General features: G+C 39.3%; 1 protein-coding gene across 3 annotated transcripts in view; it reads right to left on the minus strand.

The window, feature by feature from the left end:
- col5a3a (collagen, type V, alpha 3a) overlaps positions 1-27461 on the minus strand; it is a 44660-nt gene that overhangs the window by 14312 nt on the left and 2887 nt on the right. For 2 of the 3 annotated variants that reach the window (XM_005939872.3, XM_042218660.1), the window contains exons 2-39: positions 20081-20245; positions 19613-19826; positions 19247-19409; positions 14851-14973; positions 13024-13437; positions 12450-12569; positions 12238-12354; positions 12086-12139; positions 11958-11999; positions 11696-11758; positions 10223-10297; positions 9972-10055; positions 9773-9829; positions 9335-9388; positions 9134-9187; positions 8956-9009; positions 8328-8381; positions 8028-8081; positions 7455-7499; positions 6171-6224; positions 5934-5978; positions 5688-5741; positions 5155-5199; positions 4734-4787; positions 3897-3941; positions 3484-3537; positions 2961-3005; positions 2769-2822; positions 2552-2659; positions 2058-2111; positions 1663-1716; positions 1487-1531; positions 1219-1272; positions 875-919; positions 720-773; positions 558-611; positions 373-426; positions 149-256 (exon numbers count right to left, since the gene is read on the minus strand). In XM_005939872.3, coding sequence (XP_005939934.1) covers positions 149-256; positions 373-426; positions 558-611; positions 720-773; positions 875-919; positions 1219-1272; positions 1487-1531; positions 1663-1716; positions 2058-2111; positions 2552-2659; positions 2769-2822; positions 2961-3005; positions 3484-3537; positions 3897-3941; positions 4734-4787; positions 5155-5199; positions 5688-5741; positions 5934-5978; positions 6171-6224; positions 7455-7499; positions 8028-8081; positions 8328-8381; positions 8956-9009; positions 9134-9187; positions 9335-9388; positions 9773-9829; positions 9972-10055; positions 10223-10297; positions 11696-11758; positions 11958-11999; positions 12086-12139; positions 12238-12354; positions 12450-12569; positions 13024-13437; positions 14851-14973; positions 19247-19409; positions 19613-19826; positions 20081-20245 — 3086 coding nt within the window. The remainder of the gene's footprint in view (positions 1-148; positions 257-372; positions 427-557; positions 612-719; positions 774-874; positions 920-1218; positions 1273-1486; positions 1532-1662; positions 1717-2057; positions 2112-2551; positions 2660-2768; positions 2823-2960; positions 3006-3483; positions 3538-3896; positions 3942-4733; positions 4788-5154; positions 5200-5687; positions 5742-5933; positions 5979-6170; positions 6225-7454; positions 7500-8027; positions 8082-8327; positions 8382-8955; positions 9010-9133; positions 9188-9334; positions 9389-9772; positions 9830-9971; positions 10056-10222; positions 10298-11695; positions 11759-11957; positions 12000-12085; positions 12140-12237; positions 12355-12449; positions 12570-13023; positions 13438-14850; positions 14974-19246; positions 19410-19612; positions 19827-20080; positions 20246-27461) is intronic. The other variant, XM_005939873.3, reaches the window with a different exon arrangement.

The following is a 27461-nucleotide window of genomic DNA, read 5'->3' on the forward strand; positions in this document are numbered from 1 at the left end:
TTGTTTATTAGAAAATTAGAGGACAGGATGAGATCCAAGAGATATTCTGGCAGTGCTGAGAGAGTCTTTGGGCTTTATCTAATATAACAGTGATAAGGCAATACTGGTAGGTGATTATGAGCCAAACATCATGATGAAAAGTACTCACCTTGGCACCCTCTTTTCCGGCAGTTCCTGGTAAACCATGCTCACCTGGTGGCCCTGGTGCACCTGGATGACCTCTATCTCCTGTTGGTCCTGTCTCACCAGATTTGCCCTAAAAGCAACCATAGCATACAGCACATAGCAGATGGTAGGTAGTTATTGTAGATGTCATTTGTGAAAAACAACCAGTTTATTAAAAATTGAATTAAAAATTGTTGATTTTCTTACCTGTGGTCCAACCACACCCGGGGGGCCTGGGGGCCCATTCTTTCCTTGGAAGCCCTACAGAAAAAGAAGTGATAGTTGTGACCCTCTGTCACAATTGAGGGGAGCTGATCCTTTTATATGATGATTGATTATCAAAAGGCATTGTGTTTTTATCAATTGTTTACAGTAGATCAAAAGTGACTCACTGGTTCTCCCCTCTGACCTGGATGGCCTGGTATTCCATCCTTTCCAGGTGGACCCTGCAAAAGAAGAATTTTCTGATATGACTATAATAAACAAATCATCAAAGGTCAATATAAATATTGGGTAAAGTAAACCAAAGGACAAACACATTGTAGCCCACTCACATTAGGTCCTTTAGGTCCTGGCTCACCGTGTCTTCCCTGTGGTCCTCGAGGACCCTAACAGATAAGGCAGGTTATCAAAACGTAGCTATGATTTCACACACAAAAAAAAAAAGGTGTTAAATGTATCATATTTATTATGAAGTTAAAAACATTACCTGTTCTCCAGGGGACCCTGGAGGACCATCTTGTCCAGCAGCACCCTAACAAATTAAAAAGGCAAAAGGCAAATGAATGTATAGCTAGAAATCAGACACTCAAACATTTTTAGTTTTCGGACTGCCAACAAATTTTTAGCTTTCCCAAATTGCTCTTTGAGGGTGAGAGTATAAATTGAAGTATCCCCTTCTAGACAGTAGCGTGCCAGATGGCCTGCCATCAAGAATTGCAAAGCAACAACCAGTTTGCACTTTGTCAAAGCATTAATCCATACTTTATGAGTTAGCCAGGTGTGTGTAAATGTGTGCATGGACATAATCTTTGTTTATGACACTACATGTACCTTTTCTCCAGGCTTTCCAGTTGGTCCCTTTCCTCCTCTTCCCCCGTGGGCTCCCTATTGGAAAACAAACAGCAGGCTTATTAGCACATTGATGAATTATCAGGAGGTGGAACACAAATATGTTGTAATATGAAAACATTGTAGTGATGTAACCGTGTGAGTCACAAGTTATCACATTGATATACCATATATAATTAGACTGAGTATACTTAGGTTTCTATATTAAAATAAAATGGTGTGTAGGCAGGGCACCTAAAGCTGTACTCACAGTAGGACCTCTTTGCCCACCGGTGCCTTGCTGACCAGCTGGGCCCTGCATTGTAAAGGGTAACAAGTATTCATCAGTCAGTTACTTCAATACATATCCCCTACATAATAAATGTAAATGCAAATCGTGTGAATGTCAGAATGTAATGTGTATTAAAATGTTCATATAGCTCTCACCCTTCGTCCTTTCTCTCCTGGGACCCCGGCCACACCAGGGAAGCCAAGTGATCCCTGGAGACACAAGTAGAGGTTAATCAGCCTCAGCCCTCCATTTATCAGACATCACCCCTAATGTCTCATTAACTTATAATTAACTACTGTATCAAATTAAAGCAAATCTAATCCATGAGCTCAACACAGCCTTAAACACACCATTCATCAACATGTAATGAATTGATGTCACTAATGAACTATAAATAAAATAGCCTTTTTTAATATGCTATTCATCATCCTTTATTTTTAATCAGACAGGAAACAGTCCAGCCAGTGACACACATCTTTCTTCTTAAAGCTCTGATAAAGGACCAGGGGATACATTAACTGATCATAATAGCCCATCAACACTAAATCACCTTAGGACCTTGTCTTCCTGGGTATCCTGGCAAACCGGGCACTCCAAGGTTACCCTGGAGAGAGAAAAGACAAAAAATAGAGAAGGAAGAAATAAGCCAAGTATTAAATAGAAAAACCCATAACCAGTCAAGATATTTATAATGTACTGCACATTATTATTGTGCCAAACCAGCACGCAATGTCTGTATTACTGCATAAAGTGATGACATAAAGATTAATAGCTAATACATGCACACCGGTGCAGTGGCAATTTCGCCTCAGGACTGGGGTATAATGCGTCGTAATAAATGTAAGGCCATTAAAATCCATATGTTCAGTATTTTTGTGAAATTTTAAACTGTGATTTTATAGGAAAGGTTTGTCGTTAAATAACTGAAAACTAAGCAAAACTAATACATAACTTCGCTGCTCAGTTAGATACAAGTTTTCTTCTTTGGCAGTCTATCTTGAAGAAAAATGTTTGTTTGTTGTTGTTTTTTTTTAATAGCTCCACCTTCTCGCCAGATATCCCTGAAGCACCAGTATCTCCTATGGGTCCAGCTTGACCCTTTGATCCCTCTGGTCCATCTTCTCCACGAGGACCTGTAACTCCATTATCACCCTGAAGTCATTAATGACAGCAGAAAGCAAGTAAGAAAAATGTATCTTAGTCAAAAGACAATAACTAAGAGAAAACAACATAGAGGCTTGTTATTAGATGTCACTCTCACCATGTCTCCCTTGACACCCATGTCACCCTTGAACCCAGGGAAGCCATCTTCTCCCTGTCATTCATTGTGAAGTGGTAATAACTGGACTTTAAACACCATCATAACGATAAAATTTGTCAAGTGTCCTTATAGTTGCAATCCATTGTTTGGGCATCAGCAGAAAAAGAGAAGTTCACAATCTATGTCACTCACTTTCTCTCCTTTGCTCCCCTTTAGACCTCGAACTCCATCTGCTCCCTTTGAAAAACAAAAACATCCAGTTTAAGAAAACTAAGAAACCAACATTCAAGAAAAAAAAACTCTGGACTTTATATATTATGCAACTCACCTGTATTATCACAAATGAATCAACTTAAAATAAAACAACTGTAAATCTCTATTGATTTTCTCTTTGCATAAAATTGATCCATTTTCCAGCAGTTATTGGCATTACATTCATTTCATGGTAAAAAATCCAACAAGGGCTTCCCCTGGATTATTTAAGAAACCCAAACCCAAGCAGAAAGCCTTTCTACGACAACTTCATATTTTATTCCACTCTTTCAAAAGCATAGTCAGTCAAAATGGACTACTTTACTACTGTATGTAACATTTGTTCTATCCATCAAATGCTTCTCATTTGTCTATTGGCAGCCCCCTTGAGAACTGAGGTGCTCTCCTTCCATGTGTCACCTGTCAGTCATAGACTCATGTAGCTTGTCCATCATTGTCTCACCTTTACTCCCCGAATCCCTGGGTAACCAACTGGTCCCTGAGCCCCTGGTAAACCCTACATGAAAATATAACATTATTATATAACATTATTATAGTACTCTTTTTAAAATAAGAAGTAGCCAGCAAAGTGGCAATTCTCTTATTAGATATGGATAAACAATGCACTCAGTGACTTTTTCTCTTGTCAGACAAAAAGGAAACAAGACAAGCAGATGAATCTGAGTGCATGCTGCTTACATTAATGGACTTAGGCTTTTTTATAATAAAGATGGCATTGTAGGGACACAATGGTCATAATGATAAGCCTTAATGTTAATACACAGATGTAGATTTGGAAAAAAAAATATGACATTGGCATTTTGATATCTTGATCCATTACTGCAATAGACAAGCTTCAGACATGCAGATACCCACTTGGATGCCTTTTTCTCCTGGGGGGCCCTCTCTTCCTGGGTGACCCTAAGCAGGAACAAAAGTACCCGTTTGACTTATCAGTAAAATACATGATTATTATATCACCTCAACATAGGAATTTCTGTTTGAAAAGTGAAAAACAGGAAGCTGCATCAGGGCTGAGAGTGAAGCACCATTATATCTCACCAAGTTTGGCAAAAAAGTAATACAAGAACCATTATGTATGAAAATGTGTTTGACTTCCATCTAAAATTAATCCTTGTAAATGAGAAAAACTTCATTGTAAAATGACTTTTATTCAAAATGCCTTGCCTTGGATCCTTGGATCCATTTCAGAAAATGCCTCCTATGTCCCCCTACCGGCAAACCACAGAAAGTGTAGGTTAGCCAATTTAATCCTTGCCTACTTTTCTGCATTGTGTGTGTGTGTGTCTACATACAAACAGCTGTATGCATACACAGTTTGCTTAATTTGCAAGGCAAGTTTATTTATATTGCACAATTCAACAACAAGGTGATTCAAAGTGCTTTACAGATAAATTAAAAAATAAAAACATATAAAAAGGATGATTTAAAATGGAAAAAAAGGAAGTTTTAGAATTTAAACTTAAAAATGAAACAGATGCAGTAGGTAAACAACTCTCTCTGTTTCATAAGCTAGTATCTTTGTCTAGATACTATTAAAAATTAATAAATAGGCTTATTTATTAAAATCTGTACATAAATGCTATGTTTAAACTGATTGCAGTACATCAGCTGATGGTGACTGGTGCATCAGTAGAAAACTCTGATACTGAATATAAGTTGTGCACAGACACAGGTTTGCGTGTTACTTACGGGAGGTCCATCAATGCCTGGCAGTCCCTGCATGCCTTGTTTCCCCTGGGGACCCTGTATGGGACATAAAGAGGTATTAATACTAGAGTCAAGCTTCAGATGCATAACACCTCAACTCATCACTGAGTGAACAAAATTTCCACTTTGCTGCTACATATTGTATTTGTGACCAAGTCTTTATTATTTCTTTTATCAGTCTGGCTTTATGATGTGCAGCACCCAAGACTGTCCCAGGTGTCTGTTATGCCTGTGTGTGTTTCTTGTGTATTGATTTCTTGTCTAGCTCCACATTGCCTGAATGGGAGCCAGAAGTGGCTTGGTCATACTCCCCTGTTCAGCCTGTCTCCTTTGAGTGTGTGATGACAGGGTTCATAAGGGCACAGCTTTAATTTTAAAATTAAGTGAGAGACATGCTACCTACCTTCTCTCCTGGCAATCCAATGGGACCCTGAGGACCAGGCAAGCCCTACACCAAAACAAAGCATCAATCAAGTTAAGTGTTGCGTTTAGGAGACGGCTGGGAGCCTAGATTTGCATGACTCTGTGTGTTTTAATATGGTGCATTTATGTAAGAGCCGTGAATAATAATAGGATCTATCTGAAAATATGACAAACACTTCTTTACATGACTGTAATGTCATTGACAGCATTTTAAAATGACACTTTGTTGCTGTCGGGTACAAAATGTTGTTTCTACTGAAACAGTCCTTTCGTTAACTAACAAAACAGCCTCTTATATTGAATCCTTTATTGAGTCATGCAAATGTATAATTAATTTTTATATGCCCAAAAGGCCAAAGATACTTTTTAAACCTAGAGAAGAGCAAGTAAACCTTGAGATGGAGTAACAATGCAAAGAAACAAGTCTTCATGCACAGAAAATGCATTCTCGATGCCAACTGTGTAATACTGAGGCGATTAACTCTCAAAGTAACTTTTCTGATGATGAAATACCTGCACTCCAGGATTCCCCTGTTGACCTGGGGGCCCCATCTCTCCAATTGGACCCTAAGAACAAGAAACCCTGGTGATCATACAGTCTGTCCTCACATGATCTTGGTCCAATGGTTGTATGCTGACATCACATGACTGGTTAATATTTCCATTAGCAGTTAAACCTAAGTTGCTATGATTTTTCTAGTGTAAATAAAGCCAGTAATCATTGGTACATAATAGTAGTTTTGAGAAGATGTGACTGACCGGGTTGCCCTTTGACCCTGGTACTCCATCAGTTCCTTGAATTCCCTGACAAAAAATGCATGTCAATAAATGTTAGAAAACAGCAAACTTAATGTCAAAGTTTGATCAAAATATGGAGATAGTTCGACAGTTTTCTTGTCCATCTTGCATATCGATGATTCATGCAATAGAGAGGCCTTTATAGAGTTGAAGCAGCTGAATAGCTTTGATCCTGTAATTCAGTCGATGTTGACTTACCGGTTGCCCAGGTGGGCCAGGTGGCCCCCTTGGCCCAACAAGACCTCGAGGACCCTGGAGACAAAACACAGCAAATAGTCAGCAGCTAGCCTGCATTCATGATGAGACTGAATGAGAGTGGAATACTAAATCATGAATAAAAACTAAGGAGAGGGAGAAAAACAAGGAGAGACATAATACACTTTGGTGTGTGTGTGCATGCATCTGCTTTGTATGTGCTAGCCACGGAGACTGTGCTAGCCTGTTAGCATGAGTGTGTTTGTGTGCTCTGTTTTTGTCAGCCTTCCTCTTTGTAGGCTGGCCAAGCCACCTGTTCCAAAGCCACATCTGTGATCTCCTGGGAAGTGATTGATATGGAAATATAATCATTCGGGCCAGGATTTTATCTCTTCTCTCTCCTACTCTCTCTTTCCACTTTCCTCACTCCATCTCTCTTATCTCATTCACCACCAAACAAATTTCTGTCTTGTGTTTGTCTCTTACTGTCACTTTTTCTATCTTCCTCGCTCTCATCAACAGTTAAATCCTCTCCTCTCCTACGACTTTGTAGTTGAGCACAGTTTTCCCAACATGTCTTACTGCGCTCCGTTTCTTCCTGCACTCAGTGATCCATTTGGAGGGACAGAACCCTGCTGAGCCCTAACCTCATCTACGGGGAGAAAGACAGTGTGACTCATAACCAATTAACCAATGTTCACTGCAGATGCACAAAAACGACAGCCTCTTCAGTGGTGCTGTTAAAATCTTTCAGGGATCCTATAGTAATCTCTAGGTATAATCTCTATGACAGAACTAGAATGCTATACATTTGTATTTGAGATGCCTTTTTTCAGTGACCTTTTCATTTATAATGCAAAGGTGAACCCTGTGACAGTGTTACTTTAATAAGGTGTGACTGTCCTAGTGTTTTTAACTAGGCACTGTGTATTGCAAAATATTGTTCAGTGTTTCTGTACATGAGAAATACAAGCAGCACAGTTTATACTTGTGTAAGTTCTGCTGTATGCTTTGGGCAGAAACTTCAGTCAGCTGCTAAATAAAGTAATCACCGGCAATCCCCTCTGGGTTTGCTGGAGAAATCGGTTTCTGTTTTCCTAGTTTTTTATTTTATTTCTGTATTAAAGAGCATTTAAAGCACAGATTAGATTAATGCATCCTTTGAATCAAGAATTTATCCTGTCGAGGAACACTACAAAATAAATATTTTCATTAGAGACATGCTGTGATGTGTAACTACATATATAAACAATATCACATTTAATTTTTCTGTATGTGGATACTCACAGGTTCGCCTGGTTGCCCTCGTGGCCCAACAGGTCCATTAGATCCCTAAAATAAAAGGAAGGACACACATTCGACACAGATTTTGTGTGCCTTTCTTACTCAACCTTAGGCAGGGATACATTTATATCCCCAGAGACATAATCTGTGGAAATAGCTCATTAAAGAAATTCACTGCCTGACAGATAAGGCTCAACTATCTTTGAGCAAAGACTAATAGACCGCCCTCTCAAACCTTACCCGCCAGCTTGCATAAATTGATACTATCCTGACAGAGCTTCTATCTTTCATATTTTCAATTCTATTGCAGGGTTGTATTAGCTAGCTTTTTAATGTATTTTGCAAATGTAGTTACCAAATGAACTCAGGCTAGCCAAGCGGAAATAAAAAAAAGCAGGAAGTTATAATATAGACCTTTCATCTACTGTGAAGTCTGCTTCGACATGTCGTGGTTAACTGAATAAATGGTTTTATTTAATGCTCTGTGAAGACCTTCCCTTTAACTTTCCATAACAGAAAAATTAGAAAAACTATTTTCAGCGTGAAATTAAATTTTGAGAGGCATTGCACACTTACCCTCTCTCCTGGTTCCCCGACAAGCCCCTGAGGACCAGGCTTTCCTCTGTCCCCCTACAAGAAAAAAGCATTAGCAACAAGCCTCAAGATGTTTAGGTATGTTCTGTTTATAGCGAATGCTTTTTTTTAGTGCACCCTGTCATCACAGAAGTCACAACAACCATTACGGTCACATAATGGAAATAAACATCTGCTATACGATGTGTAAGGTATTCATGCATGCTATGTTATCATGTTGGTGTCTGAATGACTAAGTGCTTGAAGTACAGTGACTGTATCAAGTAGCCAAACGTAACTCACTCTGTGCCCCTTGTTTCCTGGGAGACCTGGGAGGCCGTCAAAACCCCTGTCGCCCTGCAAAGTAATAGAGAACCAAGTGCATTAAACCCTGAAACACACACATATGGTAATGTGTAAACATTAGCAGAATTGTAGTGAAAGTCTCCCCTGGCAGAGCCTCCCATCTGCTCAGACTGTGCATCGGGAAGAGAAAGTGTGAAGATTAGCTGTAGGTCTGCTAAAATGCTGCTTTGACTGATAAAGACTCTGCTGTTCGGTCAGACACATCAGGGAAGACTGAGTTATTTACTAAGCGCTTCCTGCAGCTCTTATATATTGAGTTGCCTTGTTGTCAGTAACGTATAATAAGCTGGGGGACACTCGACACCTAAAGGCTTACTCTTGCAAGTGGAGATAGTTTGTTATTGTTTAAGACCTCGCCACCTAAACATGTGTGTTACTGTGTTCATGGAAACAGGACAATGAATTCAAGTAAAGTTAACAGGAACAACAATAATATCGTCCTACAACTTACAATGCAGCATTCACACAAACACACAATCTAAACGAGATTGTAGAAGAGCCAAATGTGTGTGTACTGGGTGTAGCTCATTTGAAGGGCAGTTCAGTATAATTACAAAAAACTCACCTTTGTGCCAGTTTCACCTGGAGCGCCACGACCACCGTCCGCTCCAGCACGGCCCTATGAGATACAACATCCAGATCTGATTCACCGTAGGCCACTCTACGCTACAATATACTTTTTACACAAGCTGTAGACATAAATGTTTTCAGCACTTAAATGTCCAATATTTAAGATATCTCACCCTCTTGCCTGGCCTCCCATTAATTCCAGGGGAGCCTGGCAACCCGCGTGGTCCCTTCATGACAAATGAAGAGAGCAAGACAAATAGGAAAAGGTGTTAAAAGGAAGGCAAGAGGACAAATGGAAATCAATACCATGACAAAAAAGATAAAGAGGCTATAATCCAAGGTAGGCGTGAGGTAAAAATTATATCTAGTCTTACAGCAGAGCCACTTTCTCCACGTTCTCCTTTGAGCCCAGAGGAACCTGGATCACCCTGGGAAATAAAAGGTCATGCATGACATGACAAAGAGGGGAAACTCAACTTTTTCAAATGTATATACATGTATACAAACATACTCCTCAAATATAGACCCAAACCAAAAAATTAAGAATGAACTGAAAATAAATCATCTAAAAATTGTTTCATTTTTCCATCTCTTGGGGGTTTTTTGGTTGTTTTTTGGGGGGGGGTTTTTTGGAAATACAGACAAATTTCTCAATTTAAATATACCGAGCAAGCGTAATGATGAGGTTAGGGTGGGAGAGAGTGACATGAGATTGAGCTTGGTCAGATAGAGTTTAAAGCTGGGGGTAGAGGACGTAGGAGCCCTTGAGATATGATGCAGATTTGATAAAGGTCAGAGAGAGAGATTCATACCAATGGGCCCGGTCGCCCTATAAGACCAAGCGGGCCTGGAGGCCCCCTGAGTGACATCTGAAAGAAAAACAACATTATGCTTTATGCAAGCTAAAGAATGTACCTACTGACTTGCTACATGCTAAAAAATATTCTGATGGAGAACTAAATCTCAGTATGCAGTAATGTTGTATTGTGAATTTGCTTCTTTGAACTATACCTTGGCCTGTTGCAATATAGCTTGTGCTTGGGCCTGCTGGGGGGACACCACTGGCCCCTTCTGGGAATCACCTCCAAACTGAAACTGGAGGCAATGACAAGAAGAAGTCACTACTCACTGCAGATTTCCCAAGCATAAAGCTAGTTCAGTCACACAGCCCCCCCTTGTGGTCTTACTACTGCACCACATGTGGAAAAAGTGTACTCTTTGTGCGTTTGTGTGGGCATGTTTCAGTGTGTTTAAGGTCTTACTGGTAGCATTAACAGTGTTCCTGGAGGGCCTGGAATCCCATCAGCCCCGGAAAGACCAGGCCGTCCTGGGGGACCCTGAAAAGTGAAGACAGGAAAGGGAAGAAAAATAGCTTGGCAGTGAGTGAATGAGTAAGATTGAGAGAGTAGAGATTGAGAGAATTTTAAGAGGATGGGTTTTGTTTTTAAGATTAGGGGTTAAAATGTCACAAGATCCAGTTGTGACTTAGCTTGTGAAATGAATGCAAGTCAAGAAGATGTCCTGTAAAATCATGAAAGTTCTATGGTGTGTGCAGCATATCACTGGGAGAAAGTAAGAGAAACACTTGGAAGCTAGATGAAGAGGAAAACAATCCAATCTTTGAAAAAATAAATGTTGCTTTGTTTCTACAGCTTGTCTCACAAACGCACACATGCACATCCACACACAAGACTTTATATTCTGTATACACATTGTGTGAGTTGTTTTATATTTTCTGACTACTGAATGAATATTTTAATAAATCAATGATATTTTTCCAAATGTTGCCTTTAGTCTTGAATTTTTAAACCATTTCCAACAGTGACACATAATTAGAAATATTTACAATTGTGTGATCTCAAGGGTAAATAATTTTGCTTATAACAACACGCTCAGAATAGCCAATAAAATAAGTGTTAATGATTTGCTGAAGTATATGTCGACAAAGTGGACTTGAGTAAGTGTTATATAGTGCATTAAAGATAATGTCCGTGAAAGTCTATGTCAAAGCATGGCAAAACGCTGGAGCATAAACATCAGTAGAGTATCACTATAATGCTTTTCACATCTTCATTTGTAATACTTAGAATAAAAGTTAAGCTATCCAAAAGCATTATATGTGATAAGTAAAGATCTGATAAGTAATCTGTGAAGAAGAAGGGTTGTTGCATTTACATTAGGCTATTAAAATAATCCAGTAAATATTCTATCTCTATAAAAGTGTCAAATTGTCCTGTGATATGAATAAATGTAATACTAAATAACTGTTCAGATGCAGTTCCTCAAAAGATCAAGCCAAGGTGAACACTAAGGTGGAGGAATGTTGTTAGTGCTGCTTGTCAGTTTGCCTTTGTTTCATTAAGATTCAGGTGCGACTCTATCTCTAAAACTGCAAGATAATTTTCCTTTGTGGTTGCAGTAGCATTTATTCATCCACTCAATTTGTTTTTTTTTCTGCTACTAGGAAATGACAGAGCATCTGCTGGTGTCTCTGTATGTAATTTGGCATATTTTCTGTGATGAATCATAGACAACAACATTTGTGAGCCAAAATGAATCCCTGAACTCCTGCAGGTTCATTTCAGCAAGCCAGGACATCTTGATACTGCGGATGTGTTTCACATTAAGGTCACAGTTAAATTCAGAGTTGAGTCTCACAGGTGATGGAAAAGACTGAGGTCAAACTAATTCACTCTACATTTAATGAGTGAACCCAAGTCCTAAACCTCACTCACCAAGTCACCGGGATCTCCCCTGGGTCCTGGAGGTCCTACTGGACCAGCTGGTCCAGGAGACCCCTGTGGAAGATACATTTAGTCCATATTTGCTTACATAAACGCAATAATCGTTTAATCGATAATCGGCTATACATATCAATTCTACATACTAACTACTGTTCAAAAACTTAAGGTGCAAGTGTTAGGCATAACAATGTCTAACACTGAAAATCTCAGCATTTTGCACCTCATCTGAAAAGTTCAGGTGGAATTTGTTTACCTCTGGCCCTGGTAGCCCTGGGGGTCCTTTCACTATTGTACCCTAGAAAAACATGGAGAGTATCAAGTTATTTTCCATACTCATAGCCAAACTACTAGCCTATTCATTAAAAGTCTGTAACAGTTCACCGGTTCATGAATAGCTGGCTCTCCCTTCTGGCCTTTCTCTGCTCTGAGGTTACCCTGAGGAGGGGTAAAAGATGAAAAGATGCGGACTGTCAGAAATCACTTAACACAGGCATGACCACTCACTTGATGTATGAGGTCACTGTGAGATTTACCTCTCCATCCCATGTCTGAGCCCTTTCCTGCTTTGCAAAGTCAAAGCCATCCTCGTACATTTCATACTCCTCATACTCTAACTCTGTATCATTCTTGAAATCCTCATATTCAAGAATCTGTTAAGGAATAACAAACTATTAGCGACTGGTGTAGTGAAAGCCAAATAACCTCACAGTGCAGAAGACATTTCTTGCGTTTGCGTTTAACCTACCTCATATTCAGTAACATTTGGGCCGACTGTTACTGTGGAAACTGAGAGATTATGATAAAGGTCTTCTAGAAGGTCATCTTCATACTCTTCCACTACTGGTTCCCTTACAGGTGTGTCCTCCTGCAGGCGAGCACACAGACTTAAGTGAGTCAGAGCAGAGATTAACCAGGCGGCACTGGGCATGTCTCTGTGCCATGCACTGCCTAATAAAAACACTGCATTGTACCACATAGATGTTAGCAAAACAGGTGGATTACATGGGAGTACACTGGTTAACCAAGATAAAAGCTTACAGGTGTGCAGTTAATTACAGTGTTTACAGTGTTATTAATTGACAGACTACATCAGATTCATGTGACAGCATGAGAGAGGCTGCTGCAGCAACAGAAGCAGTGTGAGTGTGACAAATTAGTTTATGTGCAAATTATAAACAGACAAATACATAGTGGTGGTAAGTGATTGCGGAGGTGAGAGGAGGAAGAGGTGCTCTCTAAATATTAGGGGAGTGATTGGTTAGAGCTGCAAATAGTGGGAGGGATTGGAACGGACAGCATCTACAGGCAAATTTGTCTACCTCCTCGGTAACCTTTGACACAGGCAATGTCCTAGGTATGAAAGTAGAGGCTTCAGTTGTGAAGTCAGGTTCATGTGTTGGTATCTCCGTGAAGGTCTTGTAGAAAACATCAGTTGGAATGGTAGTTTCTAGGGTACTCTTAATTTCTGGCAACTTAGTTGCCTGAAAAGTTTCCTGGGTTTGATATGGAGGCAGTGTTGTGGAAACTCTAAGGAAGCCTTCCTCCAGAGCTTCCTCTTCGTGTTTTTTCTTTCTGGATCCCCTCTCTCCCTTGTCCTTCCTTCTACGTTTGCCTTTAGAGTCTTTATCCCTCTTCTTTTTGTCCTTTTTTCCTTTCTTCTCCTTTTTGGGGACCTCCTTTTGTTCAGCTGGCTGGTCACTTTGCATCAAGGCAACAGACCCATATTGGGAGGTCTTTTATGAAAAAGTAGAATGCAAGATGAGGACATAGATGGAGGATGGAGAAAAAAACAAACACTGCTGTAAATGAAAATCATAGAAATAGCCTGCTTCAGGAAAGCCAAGAAATGTAATCAGGTCCCATGACACCCTTACAGATGCCCACTGTAAGTTCCAATGAGCTGATAAAAGCCTGACGCAAAATATGAAATGAGAAGGAATACACAAATATAGATTCTAAAAAAACACATTTACTTGATATTTACTTGTGTGCTTAGAGGTCACAGTGCCTTTAATGCTACAAATTTGTTAATTATATGCAAAAAGTGTTCTCTACTAAGTGAACAAATGTGAAGGACTGCACCCTCCACAGCAGCCGTAGTCTCTCATGTTGCCCCTTGGGAAAATTAAGTGCCCACCCCTGCTCCAGACTGACGTCCGTTACATGTCAGTGTTAGGAATGGCCCCTGCCTGAAAATGATGTTGTAGGCAAAGTCTGTAAAAGACATCAGCGACATGAATTAGAGCCACTTTTAAACAAGCTCAGCGTGTAAGGGAGAATGATGGGAAGTAGGTCAGTGAAGTGACAGATGCTGACATATTCTGGACTCAAGAGTTCATTGCTCAGCTGTAGCTCTTTAAAAGCCAGCTGGATGACTATCGAAATGGACACACAGTCCCATTAATGAACCGTTCTTACATGATCATCAGTGGCTTGGCTCAACAAGTTGTGCACTCATAATTTTTTCACCTATGTTCATGTGGCATATGCACAAAAAATAGACAAACACAGAAAACATTGCGTGTGGTTCATGAAACCGACACACACAGCTGCTTCCTTCCTTTCATCTTATCTCTATCTTTCATACAGCACCAAAGACATATACAGTAATTTATGTCTATGACAGATACATCCCTTAAGGAAAGGAAGAGCTATTATATCATATTTGAGTTATGGGCTTCTGGCACTGTCTATTTTGCCAAAAGAGCATCTGACCATAGAACTGCTCCACTGCTGGCTGTATTTAAAAGAAGATACACTTACTTGCCCTATTCTGTGGTAATCGTCCAAGTCTCTTTTTAAAAGCCCTCAGAACCTTTGAAACATGTAGCTGTGTGCTTTTGCTTCTTTAACTGATTGGCTGTGAATTAAGTGTTTGGCAGCCAGAGAGACCTGCCATTAGGGCAAGAAGGAGAATTTCACGATACTGCTTAAGCGTTAATACACAATGTTGGGCTACTATGAAAAAAAGACAATGACACAATATGTACAGCATTTTAAAATTTCCAGGCCTTCATGTTCAGACAAAAACATAAGCCAGGATTCTACGGTTATTTAAGGTCACCAAAAGCTTGGCTTCACTGTAATGTTTGAAGTGTCAAACATTTTTCCAGTAGGCATCACCTCCTCTCAATGGCAGTACTGACCTCCTGCAGGTTCAGAGCTTGGCTGTGATAGGGCAAAGCTGAGTCACAGTCTGGTATGTAGTTTACACAGTAGTTGGCAGCAGCCTCGCTGTCCTCCACAATCAGCAGTTGTTGAATATCTCCCTGAAATTAAAAAAAAAAATCAAAAATAAAGAAATCATGCAGCTGCTACTGCATGCTGAAAAGACATTTGGGATGGAGCAGAAAATAGAAATTAAACACTCCAACTTGACAGATGCTATGAGAACATCTGGCTACATTGCTAAATGTAAAGCAGAGGGTTGTAAAGGAGTGCCACAAACTGTCAGCAACAGTAAAATTGTTACTGACTATTGGACCTCTTTTTGGCCATAACCCCATGAGGGGCCCAAGTGTGTGCACGAAACAGTCAAGCAGCTCTCTACCGCCGCCCCCCGTCAGGACCTTTCACTTCCCATCCTGCCCTGTGGGCAATGCCAGAGTGTATATATAGACACACAGAGAGACAGCATGGCTGTACCCTGCAGCACTGAACCCAGAGCCTTTTTTGGCTTTAGCGGCCTTAAACGCAAGACAACTGTAAACTTCTATCAACATCATATTTCACATCAGTCCTTCTTGTACTAAAATTTACAAGGTTAATTAGTTTATAATGCCAATGAATACTCATCATACAGATATTATCAAGAAAAATATCAAAAATAATGTTTAAATAAAATTATATAAAAGTATATTTAAGAAAATATTATATTTTAACTATTTTTTTGGCTGAGATCACAACATTTTAAAGGATGAATAAATACAAAAATAACAAACACAAGCTTCATAGTAAAAGAATAGGAGCTGCGGGGCTAATTTCTGTGAGACATGGATCAGAGAGTAATTGACAAAAAAACACAGTGCTGCCAGCCCCACAGGACAGTGGCTGATGAGGTTTTGATTGAATTAGTGATACAAATCTATGTAACTGACACGCTATAGCAAACATACTGCCTGGTGAAATGTGTCCAGGGACAGTTGGGCAACCATTTATAATAAATTAAGTTAGATTAAGCATTTGATTTTGTGGTAATTGTAGCCCCATTGTAATCTCTTTAATTAAGATTTAGCTGCCAGAGGTGAAATAAATCTAAACACATCACTTCTCCTTTACCCACCGCCTCATATTTCTTCCAGCACAACTCAAATCAGCAGCGCATGTCTATGCAAAGCCTTGATCATCGTGAACAAAACTGTAATCCTAGGAACTGTTCAAACAGTCATTTATGCTTTAATGTATTAAACATGAAAGGATTTGTTATCCATTTATCCCTTTTTTCTTCCTGTTTTGGCCAAAAGCCCATGTCAAGCAAAGAAAATTATTGCACTCTAAGGTGTGATAGAGAGAGAGAGTGAGAGCTGCAGGGAGATGGAGAGAGAGCGGGAGAAGGCAAAAAGGAGCTAATCCAATCTAATCCAATCTCAATTCAAGATCAAAGGAAATGCTTCCACAGACAAGTTTTCCTGTTTTTCTTGCCTAGCAGGAGCCCTCTCTTCTTGAAAAACACAGCAAGTGAGTGTTGCACCAAATTGTGTGTACGCTGCCATTATTCATTTAGATTGGGGCAAGGACATCTAAAGAGGCTATGTGAGGGCGTGTTGAAAAAGGAGTACACCTCAGCTGAACCTGCAAATTTCCAGTGATGCCCAATCTTCTTTCATGTTGTCACACATGTCACTGTGGGAACAGGCTCATTAATGTTTAAAAGTCCACTCCACTTCCCCCTGCTGTCTCATATAGGGTGTGTTGTGCCAGATAGCCAATAATCTTCACCAAATCATAAGTAACTAGGCCTTCTCTGTGGAGTTGTCCAGCCTTCGCCTAATCAGATTTCTTGTGTGAGTCATAATCTTGTGTGAGTGAAGGAGCTAGAATATAATAAGCGATCTCACTGCAATAAAACTGCATTTTGACACTAACAGATGCTCACGTCTAACCAAAAACATCTGACTATCATCAGCTATGAGTCATTAGCGAGACAAAATTAACTTTGACTTAAAGAGACTTTGATTAATACTTCTCTAGTTTTTTTAATGGTAAATCTATGTATGCATTTCAATAAAGCTAAACTTTAAAGATATGCTTGACAAAACTTTGTTTCAACATGCCTTACAAGCAGAGCCAAAAATATTTCTTATTTCCTGTACTAAGTGAGACAGAAAGAATTTCCTAACAAATAAATACTGGGCTGGATTTTATCTGCGCAGTCAGCATGTTGGAGACATACAAACAGGGCACATAGCAGCCAAAAAGGAGTCCAGTCAGACCTAAAATTTGCTTTCCTATAAAGAGCAGGGTATGAATGCAAAACTTCTGCAGTCATTTGTAAGCAATCTGGAAGCAATAGAGACATTAGTGGCTGACCAAAGTCCCCATGCTCCCACGCTGAGCTCCCACGGTGGGAAAACTGGGCTGGAACACTGACCTCCTCCCCAGAACCAGGGTCTGGGAACAGAGGGCCAAAGGTCAGCCTACTTAATTTTTTTTCCCCTGTGGCACCAGCCTCACCCAAGGTGTACAACTTTGATAATCAGATAACATATGTGAGAAATGTGTCTTTTATCGACACTTGTATCAACAAAAATATAAAGTTGAACAAACTATTTTGGGTTACTTAACGCTCTACAGCAAACAAGATTTAAAGACTCTGATAGACTAAGCTGATTGCACACTTCCTTACACGTGACCACAAAAATTGCATGTATTAAAGTAAAGGATGGATCTGATTAAGGATGGTCTGAAGAGTATTAGTCATCACCACACATTTGGTATCATCATCATAACTTTTCACAAACGAAGACGAATAAGAGCATGGGAGTGTTTTTGGAGCAAAGCCAGAGATTAAACAGTCTCCATTGCTTCTGAACAGGGAAATTTATAGAGCCCACAAGGAGACACATTTCTTAACTGAAGTGGGGATATAAAATAATTTAACAACTGGAATGCCTGAGAGTAAAGGGTAGGAAGGGAAGAGTGACTTACAACATGAGATGGTCAACTAGATTATTGCACAGGAAAGATTAAAAAATGTATGGACAGGGTTAAGGAATTAGTTATTGATTATATATGAGGAAATCTGTTTCTATTGGTCAAAAAAAAAAAAAGACAGAGTGAAGTTATAATAACCCTTCCTCTGGATGTTCATAATTTCAGATGCAGTCTTCCTTTATGCAGACTGTGTCGCTGATGGAGAAGGAAAACTATTTTATTAACCCAACTATATAACTTATACCTCTACTAAAATTAACATCTTATACCTTCTCTTTTTTAAATTTTTTCTTGCTCAATCGCTGAATAGAGACAAAGCCCTGGAGATATAGCAGGGGAAGGGGCTTGAGCCCGTCTCTATTTTATGCTGTGGATGACAGACTTAGAGTGGAGCTTCATTGGGAATGACAATGGGGCAGGGGTTGTGTATTGTTATGGAAAGCACACAGAATTATTTATGACAAAACAGAGGAAAAAAAAAAAACACAAGTTTTTTTGTTATGGGTTTCTTTTTTGGCTTCTCCTTTTTTCCATGCATATTGATACATGTGAACAAATCTTTGTAAGTGAACAAGGATTAAATCACCAGCTGTTTCAGGTAGTTATATGCTGGCAACCCCGCTCAAGAAATGCATAATTATTGGATTTGAGGTGGGCTTGATTAAACTGGTCATATCTCCTTGCTACTTCCTCTGAAACACATTTCTTTTTATATATTTTTTTTTGTTCAATAGCACTTGATTAACATTAGCGCCCTGTCATCCCATTCTCTCTGCATTTTCCCCTTTTTATTCTGTAAAATGTTGTTTTTTTTTACAGTTTATACTGTAAAGTTTGTATTTTGTTGTCCTGTTTCACAGGCTGATGAATGCTATATTATGGCAGACAGACAGATAGATAGATAGACTCATCTTAGGCATTAAAGAGCTAAATTGGTATTAGTATAAAACATTAAGACGTTCGAGAGGCTCATAAACACGAACAACTCATACAAATGAAAACAAGGTCATTTTGTCAGATCATTCAATGTGCCCTGCATTGCATTGCATATCAGTGAAACTAGATATTTGTATACCTCAATAAATTAATGCACAAAGAATGCACACTTGATAGGAATTGACTGCATGGTTTGCCTCAACTAACTCTGGGATGCAATGTTTTGCCCAAGAATATTTTAGCATGTGGAGACTAGAGGAACAATTCATAGCCAACGTAAAAATAATCTATTCAAACTTTTATTTTTTGTCTGCTTAAACAGATGTGCAGAAATCTTGAGTGAATACTAAAAAACCCAAAACAAACAAATAAAAAAAAAAAACAGAAAATTGTACTGCCTGAAAAACTATAGAAACATTTAGATTTGAGCTTTATTTTTTCATAATGCCCTACCTCAAATATTTCTTCATCCAGCAGCCGTGTCCCAAACACAGTGACACCCTCTGTGCTGACTACAGCATTGTCCCCTCGCAACAGTTCAACGGTCTCTACTTTCTTGCAATCCAAGTAAAGGGTCACAGTTTTATCCTGCACACTATAGGCTATCCGGTGCCATCTGAAAGAAACAAAGATAAAGGGAAACTTAGCAAGCTGCTAACCTTTGTCTGTTGAAGGATTAAGAAAGTTATTGCAAATGCAGTTAATATCATTTATGTATTTATGCTGGTGCACTGGTTTGATCTACCAAACACACAAATCACCTTCACTCTAAATTTTTATAGGTCTTATGTAGAAGATATCAGCCCTCAAACTACCCACTTTCCATCAGCAAAGTTGACCTTCTTGAAAATGGGGTACAGTTCTGGTGCTGGCTGCCCATCCTGATCCTCATATAGGAAGACAGGTGACCGGCCTACTTCGAGCCCCAGCTGTTGTACTCCCTGGTCATCATACAGCGAAAGCAGGAAAAACTGGGAGCCTTCTTTAGCTCGCATGGTAGTCATCAGGGAGAAATTCTCAGGAAATGTGGTATCTGAAGGGAGAGAGGAGACAACAGGAGAGAGTTGATAAGTCATACAAGAGAGAGCACAGCAGGGACCCGTCACCCTCACTATAGTGACAACTGAGTAGAAATAATAATGGTAAAAACTATTGCCAATGAAAGACGTCAGCCCAGGAGGAGCAGTACGTGGAGTTTGTTCATACTTCTCATGGAGTTTCTTTCTTTATATTACATTGAAAAACTACTCTGTATAAGACTTGTAGGAAAAAAAAATAGCCCATTACCAGGGAAGAGCTGTTTGGTGGGAGCACTGAGCTGGATCTTTTTGATCCTGTAGGCCAGGTCTGTCTCCTCTGTGTCTCTCCTGCTGGTGCAGAGACCAGCCTCCAAGGACACCCCCTCCATGTTCTCTGACAGCTTCAGCATTTGCAGAACATCAATGGAATTAGCTGGAAGTGAAAGAAAAGAAAATAAATTAGCCATCTGTCTATAGTTCTACATCAGATAAAACAATTTAGTGGGGTTTTTTGTTTCTCATAAACTGAAGCTAATTTTCTCTCTTTCAACAAGGTGATGTTAACTTGCCTGACTTCCATATTTTATCTTTATTTCTGTATTCTTGTATAAAGAACTATAATAAACATGCTGAGTGGAGGTTGTGTTTTTGCTTGTCACTTTAAAACTTAAATTCTGCCAGTGTGACAGTACTTTTGTGTCTGGCTGAGTTAAGTGCTGGTTGCTACCAAGCTGAAAGGCAGGGTTTAATGAGGCTGGAAGCTTGTTTGAAAGTGTGGAGCCTTCCTGCTTCCTAGGAGTCGGAAGAGAAAAGCTCCTCTGAGATGTGGCGGCAGGTGGCCAGACTACTGTGGGTGTTATTATAGGACTGGGTAGTACAAAGCCTAACCATAATCCTGCTCTAGCACACCTGGCAGCTGACACCTGCACACCACTCACCCTGCAGCAGCTAGCAGCAATATGCCCCCCATCTTGTTTATCACACTGAACAATTCACTGGTTTAAATTAGTTCATCAGTGATTCATTACTTAAACATATTTAAGTAAGATATCTAATTTTAATATTAATTTTTTTCCTGAAAAATGTAACATCTATGGTAACGGGGTGACACTTCTTTTATTCCCATGAAATTCCCTTTGCACTTATCTGAACAATAGACAAAGAAATCAAATTAATACCATGACGGTACCTGATCACAGTAAAATGACTCATTCCAAAGCTGTTGAAATCTAAATGGACTAAACTTCATTACTACATCAAGCAAGAAAAATCTTGAAAGTAAGAATTTGTTTTCATGTAAACGCATATATCATTAAATTATACTTATTTGCAATAAGCAGAGCAACTTTTGGCCTGACGGATATGAAATGTACTCCAGTATAAAGTCTCTCTCATTATAATGAGCCTGTGCTGTATTTGCAGTATGCTGTTCGTGTAATTTTAGATGTTCCGCTGATAAAATGCTGCTATGAGCATTAGCCAGGATCAGAGCTTTGTGTGCAGCCAGTCCCCCACCAGCTGCTAGAGAGAGCCACTCAGCACTTAGCATTCCAGGCATCTGAAATGAGGATCCTAAACCCAAATTGCCTCCTGAAGCTCTTGTCCCTCGAACAGAACTCTCCTTTTATCTCCTTGTTAATTAAACATATGGAATGAGTTTACTGTTGTCCAGACAGTGCTTACCGAAAAAAAACACTGTGTTACATTTTATGCCATTATTTATTTGCATAGCATACATCCTTTATTCAAATAAGCTCTGGGAGCTCACCCTCTCAGAAAGCCAGCATGGCAACAGGGTTGTAAAGCTAGTAGCCAGGCTTGAACAATGTAAAACAAAAAAGACAGATCTAAAAGTGTTTAAGATCTCAAAGATTAAATTTTGCATTTATGCGCAGTTTTAAACAAGCTTTGTAAATTAAGTAGTTACAGAAGGTCCTATCTTCTTTCAACAGAAACTTTGCACTGTTTTACTCCCACACACTGCCCACACTTATAACCTGATTGAGTACTGGCATTCCTTCCTGTTGCAAATTTCTGGTTGTGGTTTTCAGTTTCTCATATTCTCATATCTTTAGGGAGGCTGTGTTAGTTCTTGTTATTTTCACTGTGCAACGTTTTAAGAGTTTTCCTCAATACCTCAAAATTATCAACAATAGTATCACAGAGATATGTTAGAGGTACCTGAGTTAACACTATAATTGTATTAATTTCATATTATCTTGTATGTCTCTTTGCTGCGTACAACCATCAGGTTGAAAAATAATGACAAATGGCTAATGGCAGTGTATGTAAGTGTATGTATGTAAACCTTACATGTAGCATTACACACGTAATAATGCTTTAATCAATTTATTTATTTATTTATTCCCTGCAAAAATACATTTATACTGAAACTTATTAAATGACTTCATTACAACACACAGCTTCTCTTCTACCAATCCCTGCACACTAACATCTATAGCCATAGTTACTATTGAAAATACACAAAAAAATGCATTTAGTTGTACCTTTAATTTATAAATTTGATATTTACTAAGCTCAGCTTTCCTTCTAAAGATTTTGCTTACTTTGAAAGAAATATTAGAAAAACATGTTTTTTAATTTGAACTCGTGAGTATAATTAGGCAGAGAAGAGTGACATAATAAATTAGGCACATATTACGTATATTACAGGATCAGGTGCTGAGAGAGGCAATAAACAGATGGATAGGAAAAGCATAGCAAGACTCTTTGAATTATTATTGAGATGTGATCAATAAAAAATTATATGCGCTGTCCTGCTGGTTAAATTTGCTACCAAAATGAACTTGTTATAATCAGTTCACCTTTGTGACACTTAATATAAGCAAGTCACCAAAATAAACTAGGAATTTTCTTAACTGCATGTGCAGTTCAGGGTTGCAGGAGCCAATCACAGCTGTCAGGAGAAGAGATAGGGCACGCTGAACCTTAAACATGCAACCAGTCGACCATATGATGCCAGAAAACAATTCATCCTCACATTCATTCTAATGGCCAATCCAGAACCACCAAGTAGCCTAACGTGTCTTTGAACTGTGATAGAAAGCCAAAGTGAATCCATGTACAGAACAGCCGACTAGTAAAGTCAAAACCAAAACATTTTGCCACGCGACATCAATGACAACCTATAACCACCACACCATGGTGCAAATTGATGGTCAGATGGATGGATGACCAAAAACTCTCTGTTGACTGCCTATGGAGAAGCAAAAGACGTAGCACTCTGGAGTCCCCTTTTTTCATCCAGCTAAATTCTCACTAAATAGTTAAGCGTTTACATTTCTGTCTTTATTTCTAACAAAAGTTTACTTTGGACTTCTCCTCATGTCTGGGATCTAATCCTTAATGTTTGTATTTCATTGAATTGGTAGATTCTCTGTCTAATCCCAAGAGAGTTCTTCATTGCTCTGGTGTGGCCTTGTTTGATTCCTGACTGCAAATCAATTTCCTTTGCAAACGTAAGTCCAAATCCAGTATACACACAATGTTCCTCTGTCTGAGGATGCGAGGTCATGAGGCAATGATGTTTGGAACAGTCTGAATAATGTTTTAAACTAAAGTCTTGTGGTTTTAATTATAGAGGATTTGTAACATTCTGTCAGCAGAATTTAGACCAGCACCTGACAAAATGACCAATGTAAGCTAATATAATTTGCTTTTGAGCACAATTGTTAACTTACCATCCACAGATTCATTTAATAATGCAACTACTGAGTCATAGAAGATTTTTGTTCCTCTAATCACTATGAGCTTTAAAGCTGTTGACCAATTCCAAACATTTTTTTAAGTATGGACTGACAGGAGACTCTTGACCTCTGTCTTTCACAAGATAACAAAGAAAAGTGGAAAAACACAACAATGTCACGGGGAAAACTCTGAGACAAGCAGCAGGAACTCCTTCGAAAAGGATCCATCCATCAATTTAATGGGCTACACTGAAAGAAAGAGAAAAGAAATGGCCATGGATCTGTTTGGTAAGCTGACTCAGAGGGCATAGGAAGTCACTGTCCTGACTTCCTATGTCCTTAAATCAATCAAACTTTCACTGCTGTTACAGCTTGATAGATTTAAGGATGACTATCCCTATTTCACCTCACACCTTATCTGGCATAAAAGGAAGAACTAAGAGTGGTGGAAGATTGCCAAATGAAGTCTGGATCAGTGAAAGAATGTTATCTATTCCCTGCTTTGGAGTCTCTTATGTCACCTTGAGTTGTGTCAGTTCTTGCATCCTCCTTACCTATCCTGCAGCACTGACTGTCTGAACAGGTTCTGCTCGCATCTCATTATGCTTTGCAGTATTCGTGCCCTTACCTCACCCTTCAAATTATGTTAATTCTACAGAAACTTGGGAAGAGTAGCTGAGCATAAAAGAGAACATCTGGTACGGGCTACTGATAAACAAAACGGTCCCCACCATTTGGCTGAATGTGCTGTGAAACAGCATCAGAAATTCTCAAAGGACTGATGACTCAGAATGTTTTCCAATCACGCCAAAAGGTCAGACTGTTTGGAAAAGGGCTGAAATGTCCAGCAATTGCACAGACACCAGGCATTTTTTGAGAATACTCACAGCTAACATGCACTGAACACCATATGATGATACACAATCATCCATATAAATGCATACAGTTCAATGCCGTAAGACACTTGTCAGTCTGTTTTTTTGTTTGTACTTTTATCTTTGAGAACACCATGTCTGCCCCACAAGAATGACAGGCACAGTTTTCCTCATAGTAAAAAGCTCTGCAGTCCAACTCAGAGTTCCCATGTAAATATAGCCAAACAATCCACATCTCTCTGTGCCTTCTCTGGCTGTGTGACACTTGACATAATCTCTCCATCGCCTGCGGTCATACAACTTAGCACCACTTCAGTCGTAGATAGACATAATGTGTTCTCTGTGTTTGAAAAGCAAATGTCTCCAAAGACATTCTCCGTGACTCATACCACCTACGCTCACAACCATCCCTGAAAATACCCCTCACACACACACTACTCTGTCAAAAAGTACTGAATCCTGAAACTGGGGACTTTTAAAAAGAAATGCAGCCAGGAAGAAATCTCAGCAATAAGAACTTCCCATAGTATCTTGGGCCACACCCTGAGATGAGTGGAGGAAGAGAATCTCATATTTGAAGACTGAAATACTTTTCAGATGTAGCCTATAACAAATGAGACAGAAAACATGTGCACATGAAGCTGAAATACACAGCCAGTGAATTATTCTTTTTAGATGGGTATATGAAATCCATCTAAAATCGATTTATTAAAATCCAACTCACCACAAAATCTGCTGTTGTGACAGAATTTCTTCAGAAAATGGGAAATGTTGTAAAATATTGAATGGTATTGAAAATGATGACAGACACAGTGGTCGAATAAATCCAGACACATTTTCCCCCGTGGCTGCAAGAAAAATGGCCTTTAATCTAATTAAGACTTGGTGTGACCTTTTGTCTGGGTCACGACTGTGTGTGGACAGGAACTCTCTGAGCTGCAGAGAGCTAATGCATGCGGAAGAGACACGCAAGCACAGAAAAGGAATAATAAACTGTCTGCACACCTAGTCACAGCAGAAACAACAAAAACTGTTTATAGCTCAGTTCGAGCTTTAACATTCCCAGAGGAAGAGAAAAGCACTTTGGAACACTGCCTTTGTAACAATTTCTCTCTCACTAAATTAATTACTGTGTCAAACACTTTACTCGTTTGCTTATAAATAAAAGTAACTGAAGCACAAGAATACATTTGTGCAAACTACTGCAAAAGCATTTTTTTTCGTTCTTTGGACATTGCTTATATACTGAGGCCACAATAACCTAGTATTGACTAAATATCTCTCGTGCCATTAAATCATCAGTCATAGTCAAAGGATCTTTAGAGATCTGTGTGCATGTGTGGATCAGGCTTGTTCTGGCACATTCAGCTGAATCTCTCTGAGCTTAGGATCCGGGGAATCTGGAGGCTGGATCAGTGCCTTGGGCTTTTTGTTGTGTTCCTCAAGCTGTCCCTGTGCCATTTTTGAGTTGTGGAGGGTGCGCTGTTTAATGCTGGGGAAGCTGCTGTTTTGAGAGAATGCCTTTGCCTTTGGGGTTGTGTTTGGTCTGGAGCAATGTGTAGGTGAGAGTATCCCACACGAATGCCAGGACCAAGGACTCAAGGTTTTGCAGAAGACTACTGCATTTGAACAAGATGATCTGTGTCATTTATACAACATGGCAATGGTTTAAATGTTGTGGGTGATAGGATTATGTCTGTCTGTCTGGCTGCTTGTCTGTGGGCAAGATAAAGTCATCACACTGGTGACCAAAATAAAGGTTGACTATGAAGAGAAATGTGTAACAGCCCACAAAGAGACTTTTTAGTAAAGGGCACCAGAAACAAACACCCAAAGTCCTCCTTATCAGATGTATGAATAAATATTGTTACCCTGCCGTCGCAACTTAAGTGCTTTTTTTCCACAGCATGTGACTGTCTAAGAAAGTGTGTTTCACAGTGTCATCATGGTACATTTGCTCTAAGATACACCATGGGGGTGGGGAACGTCATTGTCATTTTGGTTTTTTGGCAGAAGCTTCAATGCCTGTCTGTATGTCTTTGACCGGATTTTGTCAATATGATGGGTGTGGTCGGAGTCAAGTCAAAGTATTATTTTGAAAGCCTGCAGTGCATAAAAATGCAGAGATATTTATTACACTGAATTTGTTGTGTTTATAGATCTGCTTTTGGTTATCACTGACAGTTTAGGAGCGTGTCAAGTCAGCAGTTGCACAGATGGTGGCTGGGAATTTTTGTTAATCATTTTCTCAGGGGTAACGAGTTAGGAAGTCCTATTAATGGGGTCAATCAAAGCAAGGATGTGAGTAAACAGGACAACCTAATTGAATATTAAGTGTTCTGTATTATGTAAACCAGGTATCTATCATATGCTCTCTTCATAATAAGAACTTGATCTATCTCAAGTCTACGCTCAAAATAATCCAAACAGGTGAACGGAAACAAATATTACAACAACATTGCTGATTGTCAATGTAGGTCACTGGGCATATGTGGTTGTTTGGGCTAATGCCCACATCAGTAATACTTTTTGTGTTGACACTAAATGGTGGAATCCAGTTACACATTTTGCTCCAGTTCACATCAGTACCACATTCTTCAGTCTCCACAGTTTGTTTTGCTCATGTTTGCTCACAGCACGACAGGCTAACAGGCCAAAAGTTGTTTGGCCCATAGAGAAAACACCTGCCCGTGAAGGCCCATAACTGGACAGGCAATACACACAAACATACATAGAAACACACACATTTATACTACTAGGCTTGTCAGGACTTTCTGTCACTAATGTAAATCCATTATCTACTGCAAGGCTCACAATGGTCCTTGTTGATTCAAATCATCAAGCCCTGGGCAATAGTGAGGAAAAAACATGCACATCTATGCATGACCAAGCCCATTTTAGTTTCAAACGCAAGCTGTCATCTAGACTTTGATACATAACATTAAGGCAGCTTTATGGAGAGCAACAGGGTTTCTAAAATCAAAGCAGAACACAGTATTATAAAATAAAATATTCACAAACTATGTGTACTACAGGTACAGACATGACTATTTCATTTTTGCTCCAG

This window comes from Haplochromis burtoni, unplaced genomic scaffold (assembly GCF_018398535.1).
Source record: "Haplochromis burtoni strain Fernald_Lab_line unplaced genomic scaffold, NCSU_Asbu1 Contig_21, whole genome shotgun sequence".
In the NCBI taxonomy this organism is placed as follows: Eukaryota; Metazoa; Chordata; class Actinopteri; order Cichliformes; family Cichlidae; genus Haplochromis; species Haplochromis burtoni.